The 16,338-nt window shown below is 39.7% G+C and overlaps 2 protein-coding genes across 2 annotated transcripts in view; one reads left to right on the top strand and one right to left on the bottom strand.

Annotated features, from left to right (window-relative positions):
* LOC106535102 (genetic suppressor element 1) overlaps nt 1-12,312 on the top strand; it is a gene marked incomplete at its 5' end in the record, with an annotated part of 29,388 nt that extends 17,076 nt beyond the window's left edge. Inside the window, 8 exon segments of the mRNA XM_014032004.1 lie at nt 657-1,300; nt 1,438-1,550; nt 1,650-1,920; nt 4,943-5,056; nt 5,224-5,598; nt 6,874-7,212; nt 7,768-7,871; nt 9,240-12,312. Coding sequence (XP_013887458.1) covers nt 657-1,300; nt 1,438-1,550; nt 1,650-1,920; nt 4,943-5,056; nt 5,224-5,598; nt 6,874-7,212; nt 7,768-7,871; nt 9,240-9,380 — 2,101 coding nt within the window.
* An 89-nt stretch (nt 12,313-12,401) lies between these two features.
* Nucleotides 12,402-16,270, bottom strand: gins2 (GINS complex subunit 2). The gene is made up of 5 exons (XM_014032008.1): nt 16,024-16,270; nt 15,788-15,902; nt 14,187-14,286; nt 13,948-14,074; nt 12,402-12,865 (listed from the first exon to the last, which is right to left on the bottom strand). Exons 1-5 carry the CDS (start codon nt 16,111-16,113, stop codon nt 12,737-12,739), a joined length of 561 nt encoding a protein of 186 aa, XP_013887462.1. The 5' UTR covers nt 16,114-16,270; the 3' UTR covers nt 12,402-12,736.
* Nucleotides 16,271-16,338: the final 68 nt, after the last annotated feature.

Below are 16,338 nucleotides of genomic sequence, written 5' to 3'. Positions count from 1 at the left end.
ATAATCACATAATCACAGCTCACAGTCTGCAGATTGCAGATAAGACACACTTTACTTACACACACACACACACACACACACACACACACACACACACACACACACAAGAGGCATGGGTAATTTGACTGGTCATGTGCAGTGTGCTTTACTGCCAGGTTTGGTTTGGAAATGCACTTGAGAAAGTGTCCATCACCAGTCTTGCCCTTATTTCCTGTTCACTTTGACTTTTTCTGTTCCAGCACTACAGCTCCCCACCATCCCCTCCCATCTCTTTTTTCTTTTTTTTCTGTCRGTGTATCAGTCTTTTTGTTCTCTGGCGTCCTGTCAGAATGACATTTCTTTTGGCCTCTTATTTAGTATACTGTTTTTTTTTTCCCTGTGTGCATGTTTGTGGGTGCACACATGCGTAACTACAAAAGCCCGACAGATGAAAAAGCAGCCTCTGTGTTAGGAGGAAAGCGTGTGCCTTGGCCACATCCTCACTCTGCTCTGGGCTACTCTGTCTGGGTTTGATAACGCTGCTTTGCGCAGACACACTGACACGGGTACAAAGGAAGTAGGCGTGGCGTYTGAGCTTTGTTTGCTGTCTGTATTCGTGTTTGTAATTAGGAAGTACTCCACCTTGCTTACGTTKGTACGTACTTCTGTCGCCACAGGTCTGTGCAGAATCCTCATGAGCCAGGAGGTCGAGATCATCACCCTCACTTAGGTGCCCCTCCGCCCCTCATCTCCCCCAAACCTCCACCGCCACCTCGCGAACACCACCCTCCYCCTCCCACCACCCTGTGGAACCCGGCAGCTCTCATCGAGTCGGTCTCAGAATCCAGACGTAACCACGAGCTCTCAGGGATGGGCCATTACGAGCTCGGTCGGCTGCCCCCAGGACCCTCCAAATACGAAGACGTGTCTCGAAGYCGTGATGTGGTGGCCGTGGAGAAATACCCACCTCTGAGAGCGCCCCCYGGACTTCCTGAGCCCAGCACCTTTCTTGCCGAGCTAGAGAAATCCACCCAGTCCTTGCTGAACCAGCAGAGGGCGTCGCTGCCTCTGTCGAGTCAGTACGAAATAGAAGGAGGCACCAAAATCAACGCTGGGTTGAAGAATTTCCAGGGACATCCGGGGCAAAGTAGACACGGACATGGTCTCGGAATGGTCTCTGGGCCGGGYATTGTGCAGGTAGCCCCCCTGGGGATGGGTCCCGACACGATGCTGATCTATGATGAGTTTCTACAGCAGCACCGGAGGCCTGTCAGTAAGCTGGACCTGGAGGAGAAAAGGAGGAGGGAAGCCCGGGAAAAAGGTATTTCAAATAAACCTATAATTGAATCTAATGTTTAGAGAAACATTAAACGTCATATTTTAATGTACAGGTCATATCTACAAGTAGATTTGAAAAGGAGCTATTTTTTTATTTATTTATTTTTTCATTTTCTGCAGGTTACTATTACGAACTGGATGACTCGTATGATGAGAGCGATGAAGAGGAGGTGAGAGCCCATCTRAGGAGAGTAGCAGAGCAGCCGCCACTCAAGCTTGATGACTCCACAGAGGTAAAATATCACCCAAAATATAGGCTTTCTGGGCTTCTACACAAAAAYCGTACAAGTCATCTCAATTAAACTTTTTTTTCTTTTTATCTCTTCGTGTAGAAATTAGATTTTCTGAAAGTTGTAGGCCTGACCACGGTGGGCCGGCGCGATGAGCTCGTGCAGCAGAAGAGGAGGAAAAGGAGGAGAATGCTCAAGGAGCGCAGCCCTTCTCCACCCGCCTCGCAATCAAAACGCACTCCCCCTCCTCCTCCTCCTCAGCTCAGCACGAGCTTCACTCCGGAGGAAATGGACAAGGCACCGGAGCTGGAGGATAAGAAGCGATTTCTCACCATGTTTAAACTCTCCCATGTCACTATGCAGCAGAGAAAAGGTCAGTCTGTGGACGAGTGACCACCTCCAACACTGTTCAGTRCATCATGTRAGATCTTTAGTTTAACCAGTCTTCRATTTATTCCAAGTGTACWTCTTAATTATTGCTTAGAAGTTGTTTTGTGTGTATTTCAGGAACTACACAATATAGTCAAATTCCTATGTTAATGGTGTACATAAGTATTAGCTTTAATTATTGCTAAAATATGGCTTCCTTTTATTCAGAGTTTGGGTATCAAAAACTACAACAGTGTCTCTATTCAGGGGTTGCAGCCGACATAGGGCACTGCGCCGCGCTGTAGGCTGTCCCAATTCTTAGCCGACTACTTATGCGGTCGACAAAACCCGGAAACCGTAGMCTGCATCTAAGTGTCCTTCGCAGCCGACAATATATTTACAGCAGAGGTTTGTTTTTTTTAATGGCGAAGTTCCTAAATTCATCACGGACCGAAGAATTAGTTTTTAAATGCATGTTTAGCAACTTAGCTGATGACATTTTCGCTGCAATGGCATGTTAAATAAAATTCAAATACATATACTTATACTGGAGCTAAACCCAAATTATTATGGCTTTTTATTTATTTATTTATTTATTTATTTATTTATTTATTTATTTATTTATTTATTTATTAGGAAGGAAGGAAGGAAAGAAAGAAAGAAACCAAGAAATCACAACCCCTGATTTGGGACACAGCATATGTTATCACCATTGGAACTATGTCAAAATTAGGTAGTCATAAATGTTATTGGTTGACACAAACCATTTTTTGTAACATAACAGAGCCCACGTGTCATAAGGAAATTACACATTGGCCAGTACATACATAACAGKTGCTTCTTTCCTGTTTTCTGTTTGACATCTCATTTAAGAAGCTGCTCCTTTAGTGATTAGAAAACCGTTGATCTCAGTCTGTTCTGAAGTTTGCTGATGCACCGAGCTCWACTTGGTGCACCACACTCTGATGAACACGCTGACTCGAACCACWAAGGAAATCATGAAGGAGTTGGAAAATGATGTCAACCTCATACTCCTATTATATGCAGCATTATTAATAAGCAATGTGCCCACAGTGTAAAGCTTTGCATTGCCCCAGTTAGAAAGGTGAACTTGTGTCGAGGCTGTCTGATGTAATGCGTTTCTGAGTCCCTTTAGTATGAGCCTTCAAACCAGCATCTTGACCTAAACGCTTTCTTTAAAGTGTGTGTGACACACCTATCCTTCAAATACAAAAAGTCAAAGAAAACATCTTTATACTTAAGAAAACTGGCATAATACACATGATTTCACCCATTTTGTCACATAACTGGCCTATTTTCTTTTGAATTTGGTTCAGTCAAAGTGAAACAGGAAGTGACATCAAAGGGGAACTCATTAATAAAATAAACTGTCTGGTCTTTGTTTATTAAAACATTATTTAYGCTTTAACTCTTCTTCATCTCTCTTTGATAGTGATTCAAAATAATGTAAAGAAACATCAGATTCTTCTCTACAGCCTGTGTCAGCTGTTGTAACAATGATCTGTTTACATGCAGACATTCCCCTTTGACATCACTTCCTGTTTCATCACATGCAAATATCTCAGCAACTGTTCATCTCAGTGATGTGAAATTTGTTTTGCAATATTTTATCATCGTTATCTTTCAAAAAATCCTTTCATGTTCATTACAAAAAATTGAAGTCCGACGGGCCCTGTACAGGACCAGCAGTTGGTGTCATTCATTGTTTGCTAAAGTAGGTGTAAAACTTATTTTTCCCAAATGTTTTCTAAGTCCATCACAAAAGGTGTCTTTAATGTTTTTAAAATGAGTCGCCAAATTATTTTTGGATAAATATTTATGACTTTCAAGCTATATAAACATTTGTAAGTTACTTGAACCGTCGCGGACCGTTTCAGTATCAGGAAGTTCTCCGCAACTGTTGCTGTGCAAGTTTTGCTTCCATACRCCTCACTTTGGTATCTTTGAAAAGACGAAGCTCTCATGAATTCAGGTATATATCTTGACACTGTGTTACTCTTTGTTTGGTGACGTGAAGTTTGTGCGTAACCGAGAGTATAAATAACAGCCCTCATGCGTAAAATGTCGAGGCGGAGTTAGGTTCCATTCAGTGATTTCATTGTGTGCACAATGGTAGATTTTGATGAAGCACAGTGTAAACAGTGTAAATGTAAAAATATAAGGTTATGTCATATGCAGAATGAGTCCTGCAATAGAAACCAACACTTTTATTAGACCAGATTCTCTTTCATAAAGTAAAAAACCCATTTGGCACAGTTTTGGGTACATTTGGCTAAATTGTGCCAAAATGCCATTTCCGCCTGGCACACTGCTCACTAAAACCTTTGTGAAATGAATATACTTCAACTTATTCAGTCCTAATTTGCTACAATTTTTCTCAAGATGTAGATGTATAAAATCTAAGGGCATTCCTGGGTTTTCACAAGAATTTTCATTGTGTTTTGCAATGTTGATTTTAAAAAAAATTTAGGCGAGGCTAAAAAAAATTACAAAATTTCTTTTATTTAATCACAAATAACTCAGGCACAGTAAGAGCTACAATAGTGGTTTCACTTAAGAAATTATCTTTAAGAACTTACCTTTACAGAGGTACCAATTCAATTCAAATTCAATTCAAAAATACTMTATTGATCCCAGAGGGAAATMTGGTAATTTCAAYAGTTAGCATTTAGACCTTATAACTGTGGAGCTATTCTTGCTTTATTTTGRTGTGTATTTTCAGGCYGAAATTACCTCTAAAACCCCTTAGGGCTTAACAGGTAAATTCATTTAAAAGCTTAAATGGTCCTAACAAATGGGGTGGGGGTTGCACACACTCCAAATGCCCCTCAGTGTGTGGTTTARTGTTTGTTGCCTGGAGATGGCAGCATTCAACCTTTTGCATCACTTGTCCTGCTGTAACGCAAARATGGAAAACTAAATGCTTAAAGAGCAGTGTATGTAGCAGTAAATGTAAAACTCCCAGACAAGATTAATGTTAAACCATGTKTTTTTTTCTGTCTTAGACAATGAAAGGGTGGTTAAACTGCTTCAAGCCATTAAAGAAAAGAGTGTAACCTTGGATACCATCAGGCATGCACCTCATCCACTGTGTAAGAGCCCCCCAGCGCAGAACTCTGGTAAGACATGCCTATGAATAAACATGCTTACCCACCCCTGAAGTATTTTAGTGTTTATATTGATTTTTAAACGTATCTGAGGAAATCTATAGCCATTTCTACTTATACAGTTGTATTATTGTTATATTATTGACCTCATCATGAATAACCTGCTGTGATTATTGCAGATCCAGCATTTACCCAGCACTCCTCTGAATCTGAAGACCACCATAATGTCAGACAACATAGCCCCCCTTTACATTGCCCGACGTCRCCCAGTGGCCATCCAAAATCCCTTGGAGACACATTAAGGCCAAAGGAGCCCCCCTCTCCAGCTGTATACCCAGACAAGGCCCGGGGGCCCAGTGAAGGCCCCATCTCAAAGAGGAGCTCCAGCTTGCTAAACAGCTTGCGTCCCCCACTCCCTTTGCAAYCTAAAGAGGGGCTTCACAGCGTCAACGGACGCACAAAACCCTGGGACAGCTTCACCCCGGAGGAATTTGCCCAGCAGTTTCATGAATCTGTGCTTCAGTCCACTCAGAAAGCTCTGCAGAAACATAAAGGTAGATGGATCACACATTACCTGGGTGTTTCATGACAGGATGGAGAAATCCTCATCTTTAAAGGGATCCATGATTAGTTGTAACATTAGACTTTATTTAATAAACATAAATTTTAACTGTAAAATAAAGACTGTAAAAATACTGTAGGATGTTCAGTTTTTATCATTTTTAAAATAAAAGTTTAAAAATATATTACACAGAAGGGGCCATTTTATTTACACGCAAAGCATTCTGGGTAAATGATGACGTGGATAGGTACTCGTGCGAGGCTGCTAGCGAGCTATATCCACCCTGAAGGTTAATCTTGGACAATATCTGACAACTGGCTCTTTTAAATGAAACCAGAGAGCGTTGACAGAGAGGAGAAGGTAGAAATGACTCAGCCTGTAACTGAAAATATGGATGGAGGACAACAGAGCTGCTTCATGGAAGAAGAACCTCAGCTTAGCCTGTTAGCTTAAGTGTTAGCCCCAATGCTATCACATATATATGTATTAGCTCAGTGCTACACATTCTCCTCTCATCACTGAGGTCCATCCACATGACAGAGAGAACACAAAAATGACTCAACTGCAACTGAAAATATGGATGGAGGACCTCAGTTTAGCTTGTTTGTCGCGCTAGCGCCGAGCTAATACATATAAGGTAATATAGCATCAGCGCTAGCACAAAGGCTAACAGGCTAAGCTGAGGTTCTTCTTCCATGAAGCAGCTCTGTTGTCCTCCATCCATATTTTCAGTTACAGGCTGAGTCATTTCTACCTTCTCCTCTCTGTCAACGCTCTCTGGTTTCATTTAAAAGAGTCGATCATCAGATCTTGTCCAAGATTAACCTTCAGGGTGGATATAGCTCACTTACACCGAGGACCTATCCATTTCATCCTTTACCCAGAATGCTTTGTGTGTAAATAAAATAGCTCCGTCCGTGTTAAATATTTTTAAAATATATTTTTAAAAATTTACAAAACTAAACAGCCTACAGTATTTTTACAGTCTTTATTTTACAGTTAAAATATATGTTTATCAAATGAAGTCTAATGTTATAACTAATCAGGGATCCCTTTAAACGAGTGTTTTCTTTTTAGTTTCCCAATTATTAAAGTAATAAATGTTAATTGAAAAACATATGGAATGTTTCACAGTTGTGAAACTGGCAAGTGTTTTAAGTGATCCGTATCAAAATGTATATTTGAACAGTCACTGACACTAAATTCACCTAAAAGAATAAAACGTAACTTTTTCTTTGTTGTTGTTTCTCTTGTCTTTGTCCTTTAGGTGCAGCTGCAGGTGCGTCCGAGTCGTCCCACCTTCAGGAGTCTTCTGTCCACTACAACATCCCCGAGCTTCAGAACACCCCCAGCCGCCCGCCTCAGCCACATTTACAGTCTCACACGAACGCACCAACATTTTGCCATCCACTGTCGCACGCCCACCCTCAGCCCAACGGGCAGCACTTTTCAATGCCCCTCCACAAGGAGGTCAACGTGATGAGGGAAGACCTGTCTGGTCCTGAGAACTCGGAGGAGGAAGAGGATGAGGAGGAAGAGGAACCTCCAGTTTCCAAGTGGCAGGGAATRGAATCAATATTTGAAGCTTATCAGGAATATATTGAAGGTAAACAAGTACATTAGAACATAACACTGATGCCAGAAAACKTTACAAGTTTGCTGTTTGTATGTTTAATCTATTTATCCATTATCTTTACCTGCTTCAAATAAATTCAAATTAGTTTTTGCTTATTCCTAAACATGAGGTTTGCACTGGTTAAATTAGTGGTTCAACTAAATGCATTTTCATAGTCTTATTTCTAACACCTAGTATGACCGCCGCAAAGTAAAACAACATTTTGTCAACAATAAGATGAAATCCCAGAAATAAAATTTAAAAAATAAAAGGGACCATCTCCAGTAATACAAGAGTTGTWGTAGCTTTTATTTGTCACTAGAGGGCAGCATTTGCGCGTCTACGTGACTCTGTTAAATATAAACGTTAAAACTAATTCATTTTTTTGTGTTCTGGATCATTTCAAACATTGAAATATGAAGACATGTATCTGAAACTATCACGTGGTTTGGGTTGTAGTTGAAGCTCAGTGGAAACTGACATGTTTGCATCTGATTTCTGACCTCAACTTCATCCTTTTCTTTCCTCCCACTGTTTGTGACACAGAGCAAAGTTTGGAGAGACACGTGTTGCAGAGCCAGTGTCGAAGGCTAGAAGCTCAGAACTACAACCTCAGTCTGACTGCTGAGCAGCTGTCTCATAGTATGGGGGTAAGACACAGGACACACACATGTCACGTGAGGAAATGGGTTTCAAACATTTTGTCAATGATAGGTCTTTACTCTGGGGTGCATTGTTAGGAGAGGGGAAGGTGCCTTCTTGCCACACTTCATGATGTACAAGCTTAACACAAGATGTCATGCACATATAAAATGCTACACCAAATTCACAATAGTTTTGTAAAAAAAAACAGACCAAACTAGAGAATTTGCATTTCCTATGATTATGCAGTGTGAATTCTTCATGCTGAAAGATTTATGTTGAAAGCTGGTGAAGTCGAGCTGAAAAGGTTTATTAGCAAAACTGTTGACTTCAGTTTGAACAGCTGACCTTAGCTGAATGTAGGAATACAAAAGTGAAAAAAGCAAAAATGTGTCAAAAAAGTTAAAGAGAGCAGAAATGTAGCTAWAATAAACAGAAAATGGTGAATTTTCAGAAAAAATAAAAGAAACTAAATTTTAGATGAAAGAAGGTAAAACAAGCAGAAAAATGACAAACCTGTGACAGTGACCTTTTATTTTGTGACCTTGAAATTAATAGGGGACAAAACTGAAAGCACATTTGCTGAATTAAGCAGTAAAAAGCTGAAAATATTGATAATAGGTTAATTTAGCTGGAAAAAGATAAAAATTAATTGAAAATTATTAAAAAGTAGCTTTAAAAGCTGTAATTATTAAAAAGAAACTAAAGGAGCACCTTTGCTTAATGAAGCAGAAAAAAGCTAAAATGGCCACAAAAATGCAAATTTAGAAAAGAAAAAACAGCTAAAGAGTAGCTGAAACAGCAGAAAAAGGCAAAACAGCAGAGTAAAGTTGAAAGAGGCATAAAATGCTTAAAACAGTAAGAATTAAAAATACAGAAGTACACAAAAAGAGTTTAAAAATAGCTGAAAACAGCTAAAATGAGCAAAAAGAATCAGAAGGATGCTGAAATTGGCACAAAGAAATTAAAAAAGGCCAAACAAAAGGTAAAATGAAGGGTTTTAAGGATGCTGAACACCTCTCTAAAGAGGCAYAAAAAGCTAAATAGCTCAAGAAGTATAAATTTCTGAGATACCGTAAGTCAAAACCAGAATGTCCTGAAGGAGCTGAACGTTTTGATAAATAAATAGTTGAAATAGCACAGAAATTGCAGAACGAGATATGTGAAGAAAAATGGATCTCATTGGAGTGAATGCTTTATCCTTCTGAGATGTGAGGATGCTGAACGTTTATATTTTATTCTAAGCACTCATCTTCAGAAATAGTTTCAAGTGGTAATAAAACTGAGAACATGGGTTGCTGAAACCCAGAGAGCCTCTTTTGAAAATATATTTTTTTTACTACTTTACTGATGCTTACCTTTCTGCTGTCACACAGGAGCTGATGTCCCAAAGACAAAAGCTGGCAGTGGAGAGGGAGAAGCTACAAGCAGAACTGGAGCACTTCAGGAAGTGTTTGACACTGCCACAGACACACTGGCCCAGAGGCGGTCATTACAAAGGCTACCCTCCGAGGTGACCCCAACACTCTGATCCGACGACACCCCGGCCCCAGCCATCGCCCCTCCAGACTTAGACTCAGAGTTTATTTTTCCACAGCCTGGTCCTTGTGGTTCCATGAAGGAGAATATGGCTGGTTAGATAAGATAAATGAAAATAAAAATGGACTCAGTGAATGAGGAGACAGGTGAGGAGACAGGAGCATTCAGTGAAGGACAGTTAGTCTTTGGATTGTCAGGGAGTGCACCAGAAGCCACCAACGTGTGCCAATGTAGCCAACCAGAGCTCAGTGAGGCAGGAGAACCAGAATATCAGCACACACACCTGCTTTCCCCCACATCTCCTGCTCCTGTCGTTCAGCCCCTGCATCCATCGGCACCCCAGCTACACAGACAATCCTGCCAATGAAGGAGCAGCTTCCCCTGGAGGGGGTTTTGTCACATGACTTGAAAGCTCCACGCGAAGGCTTCCAGTCAGTCAGGACTGATTTTTATCACAGCCGCCACGTGAGCTCTTGAACTGGAAATGCACTTAAGAATAAAAGCTGAAGAACTACCTGGTGGTACTGTGTTACAACAAAGAACTATTTGAATTACGGAAGAACTTAGAAAATGTACATTTTTTTTGGAAAGAATTAAGGAAATGTTTTATTTCAAAATAGAAAATTTGAAAATAAGAATTTTAAAGGGTGCTTCAGCCTTGTATTGTATATAATATGAAGACAAATGAATTTTGTATGTTTTTATTACTTTAATCATTGTTCTTTTAAAAGAAAAAGCCTGCCATTTTTATATGTTTATGCTTTTCGGGGGTTGGAAGTTTAAAGAAAAACAACAACAACAAAAAAAGCCTTGCTGTTAGTGTTTGTACTGCTGCTGGCCAGAAAAAAAAAAACTAATTTTGAGATGTTTAACAGACTGAGTGTTCCTGCTCTCGTTCTGTGCTGGCACCGCGCAGCTGAGACCCAGCCACAGCCACCTCGTCTGACCTCTGGGCTCAGCAAAGCTCACTCAGAGGTCACGAGACGTCTCATCCCGCCTTCCTTCACAGCAACACATCTATGTTTTTAACAACTCCCCTGCTTCGCTTCACTGCTGCTGGCATGACTAGTTAGCTCGTAATATCCTCACGCTTAAAACCAGATTCACATCCGATTTGAAGAACCTGTTCTTGATGCTTTATCTGAACATTGGACATCCACTTAAATTATGTATAATATTGGAGTCCCAATATACGACAGAGTATTAGGGCCACATTGAGATTAAACTAGTATTACGAGGACAGAAGTCATTGTATTACACTAATATTTTTCGATCACTCTTATGTTTCCATCCACATTATGTAAAGCCTGAATCCATCAACAGCTACAGGTGTATCATGAGTCCATTTAATCGTTTGCACACTTGTTTCAAAGTTCTGCTACTGATAATTTGATGCTGATGTGTTAAAAATTATTTCCTCATTTGTAAAACTGATACCAAAGTATAACTTCATCAGATGATCAACATTCCTTATTTTAATGCAGTGGTAGGACTACTTTTTCATGTAGTTAGTAGTTCTCATGTTGACTTTATTCTCATTAAGAGTTGCATGTTACACCATCCTGAACATGCTGGATCTCATCTGACCTTTAAAAGCTAAGCAGGGTCAGGCCTGGTTAGTAGTTGGATGGGAGACAACCAGGGAATACCAGGTGCCGTAAAACTGATGTAGGAGTTGTGCCCACATTGGAAGAACTAGCAATAGAAAACCTTTGACCATAATAGTTCATAGTTCGCCTTCTATCAAAGGATGACCAAAAACAATTCTTGTAATATTATGACTTTTATCTCATAATTTAAAAAAAAATCCCGTAATGTGGCTCCAATACTTTGTCGTACCAATATGACGCTATACAAATAAAGCCCTTATGAACCGCCATGAAAGGACATAGTGCCAAAAACTGTGATTTTTGACTTTAGGTTGAAATTGGGTAGCCAAACGTTCAAATAAAAACGGCCATTTCCCACGATCCCAAAACGATAAATGTGTTTTAACAGGCTGCAAACGACACCAAAGTGGACACTTACTGATAAGTGCAGAATTCAAAGTGTTTTATGTTCTGTTCTTGTTTACAGTCTCTGCCCTGAGATTAGAAAAGTGCTACAGTGACTACAGTTTTGGGGGTTGCATGTGTGGTCTGAGACCCTTGAAGCCATCAATAAGTTGTCCACATTGTTCTAAAGCGCTGAGCAGAAACGGTGCGAAAGGGTGAAGCCTTTCAGAAACTCCTATTGCGATGAACGATGTAAAAAAAACTTTTAAAAAAATATACTCGAAGCTCATTCATAACAAGAAACCGAAGCACAACTATGCCACACGTTCCAAGTGCCTCAGTAATTTGGGAGCATGTGAAAGCATCACAGTCCACGTGTCGAACATACTCCACCAAACATTAGTGATCAGGGACTTTTCATTAAAGCATCTGCTGCGTCATTTACTCCTCTCAAATACGTGCAAGTCGAGAACTCACACTAAATTTCGCTCTAAAAAAGTAACTTTCATCATATTTGATTTGATTTTTACTGAGGTCTAAGCCAGATCAGAGGACCACCGAGTGTTGCCTGTTTCACACAGCAGCAGAAGGCCAACGATGCAGCCCGCCGGTTTAAATGAGGATGCATGCACGCTGAGGGGAGCTGCCAACGAGCTGGGGAGGAAGGTGCAGTCAGACGAGCCTCTTCCTCAGCCTCCCTGCGTCTCCAACCCACGCACGCCCATGCAATAGTCCTGTTACTCAGTGGAGGATGTCTAGATGCTGTGAAATCCTGTTTTAAAAAAAATGTATGTGTTTAAATTCATTGTAATGTAATATATTCTTTGTTGAATGTAGTAATTAGGTATTTATGAATATATGGCTGTGATTTCAGACAAAAAGGAAAATAAAATACTTCAAAAATGTTAAACATCAACATTTGTGGGCGTGCTTGTGTAACACATGTACATCTATAGGAATAGAAAAACTTAATTCTTCTTACATAAATGAACTTCTTGCTAAGACTTGATAAGTAATAAAATAGTTTATTTGCAAGAAACTGAAGCTGCAAAACACTGGAGATCAAGATGTGTGCAGTGACTATTTAGGTTTGTTAAATGCTAAAAACATGAACCTTAATTGGTTTAAATTACAGAGGCATGTACCACAAACATCCATGTAAAGCATGAGCTTTATAAAAAATGCTCATGTTCAAAAGAAGTGCCTTAAAGAGACTGGGTACACTTCAGTGCAGGACCTGGTTAGTAAATACATCCTCACGGTTCAATGGTTCAAGCCCAGCCTACCAAAGCTACAGAGACAAGGTCCAAAGCTGCCCAAGCAGGCCTCCATGTTTTGGATCAGTGGTCCGTGAACTGGCCCTTTCTGGAACCAGGCTGCAGGTTGGAGCGCAGCTTGTACATGCAGTTGAGAGAATCCAGAAGGAACTCCCGAACGGTGTTGATCTCCATCAGCGTCAGGTTGTCCAGCTGCAGAGTGAGACGAGACACATGTTCAGGTTTCCAAACACAAGCAAGAAGAGATCGGCCACACCATCCTGCAGGTCTCAGAGATTTACTTTTTATAGAGAATGCATGAGGAAACATAAAGCCACTGTTTTTGTTAGCAACTGGGCTTAAACCAAGAGGCTAAATCAGGGCTGCCCAAACTCTTACCCTGAGAGGGCCAAATGAGGGTCAAATGCAATTACGTAATACATGAAATACAAATACTTTAAAGTAAAGTCCTTCTATTATTTTTTTATGATTAAGCTAGCAGCCAGTGCGATGGCCCACATCTTTTTTTGTTTGTCTTTTTATCCTGTGCTCTTGCAGAAAGTTTGAAGTCTGCTCTGGCAGCAAAGGCTCATGGGACATTTCATTAACTGATCAAATATGAGTATTTGTGGTCTTTTAAAGTGCAAATCTACATGTGTGTTTAAATCTCACCTAAATGTTTCTTGTAGTTACCTGTATTTCATGTTTCATCTTAATATAATTCAAAGATAAATTAGTGGATGGATGGAACGACTAAGTGGAAATACAGTGTTTCTATAGGATGACAGGAAATATTCATGACAACTTAGTAACAGTGGCAACTGCTGGTCGGCCAATTCCAGCCCACTTTGGGCACCTCTGGGCTAAATGATGTGTTATAACTCACCATAATGCTCTATATGTTACTTTGAGGGAATGTAAAATGGACTCTAAGGAGTCAGACTCCTGGATCCTAACATGAGAACAGAAACAGGAAGCAGTCGGGCCAACAGCTAAAAGGATAAAAGGATAATCCTAAATTTTCTGCAAGACAGTGAAACAATGACTGGTAATCCTGTTAGCTAAGAATAAAAACTTCAGGACTGGAGCTCCAGACTTTAATTCATGTAGTAAATTAATGCTCATACACCTAACCACATTTTTCTAAAGCTTTATTTTTAGAAGATGTTTTCAAACACAAAGAACCAGGTTCTAAAGTTGACTTGGAAAATCCCACCTAGTCTATGTTTRGTATGTTTATAACTCAGTTGGCAGCAGAGAGCGTTAAACGTCCTGTGTTTTGGTTAAAATGTTACCTGGGCGTGAGCCTCCTGCTGACTGATGAAGCTGTCAGCAGACAGGCGGAGTTTGGCGATCCGTGTGTCCCAGATGTCTTTGACCAGRGTGCGGATTTCATCTGCTTTAGGAATGTTGTCAGAGGCGCTATAAATAAAATGAAATAAAACAGACACATATGCATAAATATCATCACATATGCATATCATCAACAGACATGAACAGGATGGAAGGTGGCATCTTAATGTTGGTGACTCACTGGTTCAGCAGGAGTTTGGTGAGCTCCATGTAGTAAGGACTGGGAACAGGAGTGAAGGCGTTTTCTCTTCGCTCCAGCTCTCGCATCTCCTCCAGCTTCTCTGTCCGAGGGAGCAAAACATCGAGAGCGGGTAAACAAGAACAAAGGTCATCATTTAAAATCTTTTGTTTTAGTTGGGTCAAGTATACAAGCTATTTAAAGTTAAATCTTATTTTTACTTTTTGATTACAGAAGGAACTGGGAGATTTTCTGCACTTTTCAGTCTTCTTCACGKACCAGACCATTTACAACCTGCATAATTTAGGCCATTCAACACAGACTTACCATTCATTCAAGCATACAAATAGTTAATCAATCCACAAACACTAGCCTGCTGGTGACAAACTGTATGTATTACAGTATATGTATTAGAAAGATCACGTTTAAATGAGAGAACAAATTATTGCAAGAAATCGAGTCTCAGACTTGAATATTAGCATAGTTACCACACAACTCAGATCTGATCCATCCCAGTTAATCAGGAAATGGCCTTGTATCACATGTTACCCACCGTTTTTGTGCCAAAATCCAGTCCCACTCCAAATATGATGTCATACTGAACAAGGAACACTTCTTAAAATGTAAAACATTTGTGTTTATACTGTTGGCACAAGGCATGTTTTACGTAAAGACTTGTTGATTCTCWTACTGTTTGAACTACAACCAATCACAAAGTATAAAATATAATACTATCTATAATTCAGTTAATCAACCACAACATATCCCTTATATTTGTACTGTTTTTATATTTGTACTGTATTATGCAGTTACAGCACTGGTTCGATGCTAAAGTTCAGAAGCTTTTTACAGCTTAAATGATCCATAAATCAGTCTGAAGTGATTTAACAAGCTAAAGATATTTTGGTATGATTTTTTGGGTACATAATAATAATGATAAAAAAATAATAATAATAATAAATGAATTTTTTTAAACCGATTTGCAAATGACAAGAAAGTATGTCTCGTTTCAGTGATGTCACAACAATAAGACACAAGTGCCTAAAGTTGCACTTCTTACAACAGTATTTTTACATCTGTGTAATGATCCTTTCCCTTCAGTAAATYATGTGAAATCATCTTCAACTGCATAAAAAGAAACATTGCACTGGATGACAAAAAATGTTCGGTGATCTTGGCACAAGGTTGAAGTTGGTTTCTAGGTCTTGTGTGGTCCAGATGCATACAAAGTGGAGTAATCATCCTTTAGTAAAGTTTCACAAATCAGATAAAGGTTTTACAAAGCTCAAACTTTTTAAATATTCTGCTATAGGTTTTTATAAAAATCGAGTCTAGATTTGAAGAGTTTTGCATCTGGACCAGGTCTAGTGTGGTCCAGATGCATTAAAAGTCATGAAAACAACCTTTATTGAAGTTTCACAAATCTCAAACTGGGTTTTAAATATTCTGCATTCAATGGAGAATAATCTAGTCTAGGTTCGAAGAGTCTAAGCATTTTTGTTTTTAAATTAGAGCAGGTTAAAGATGCTCACAGTATTGAAAAGTTACCAACTTCAGCGTTGTGATGTCGGCCACATGAAAGGATGTCAAACAAAAATATTTACCAACATCCATCCAGTCAGGAGGGATAATCCTACATTTCTGTCTCTGTTTTAGGTTGAGAGCCAGCCACACAGGGACATCTACAGGCAGACCGGGGTTAAAAGGTCCCAAATCTCCCTGAGGACAGACGTTGAAAAATAAACCAGTAGTTAGACATCAAAACAACATAAGTTTGTAGCTTGTTACGTTACACTTACGTGTTGTCTGTAAACATCTTAAATAGTTCTTTCGTACTTACGCCGATTAAATGGATCATGTTCAGGCTGAAGTTGGGTATTATTTTCACAAACTCTTTCTCGGCTAGGAATTCAACCTCTGACGGATCCATGACTATTTTTTAATTATTATTTTATTGTTTCCTGAAGCTTTCTAAACCTCCACAGGTCTGTCGACAATTCCCGCGCTGCAAACTGTGGAGTGGCCAACTACGTCATCAACAGGAAATACGACAGAGTCGTGTGCCAATGGCCGCTATTGAATCCGTTCTCTCTCATCTAGTGCATCTTAATCTGAGACAACTGCATTTTAAAATCTGATTTATCATGTCTGACAT

The sequence above is a fragment of the Austrofundulus limnaeus genome, unplaced genomic scaffold (assembly GCF_001266775.1).
Source record: "Austrofundulus limnaeus strain Quisiro unplaced genomic scaffold, Austrofundulus_limnaeus-1.0 Scaffold1362, whole genome shotgun sequence".
NCBI lineage: Eukaryota > Metazoa > Chordata > Actinopteri > Cyprinodontiformes > Rivulidae > Austrofundulus > Austrofundulus limnaeus.
Note: the sequence above shows the minus strand (reverse complement) of the source record. Positions and strands in the feature narration are given on the sequence as shown.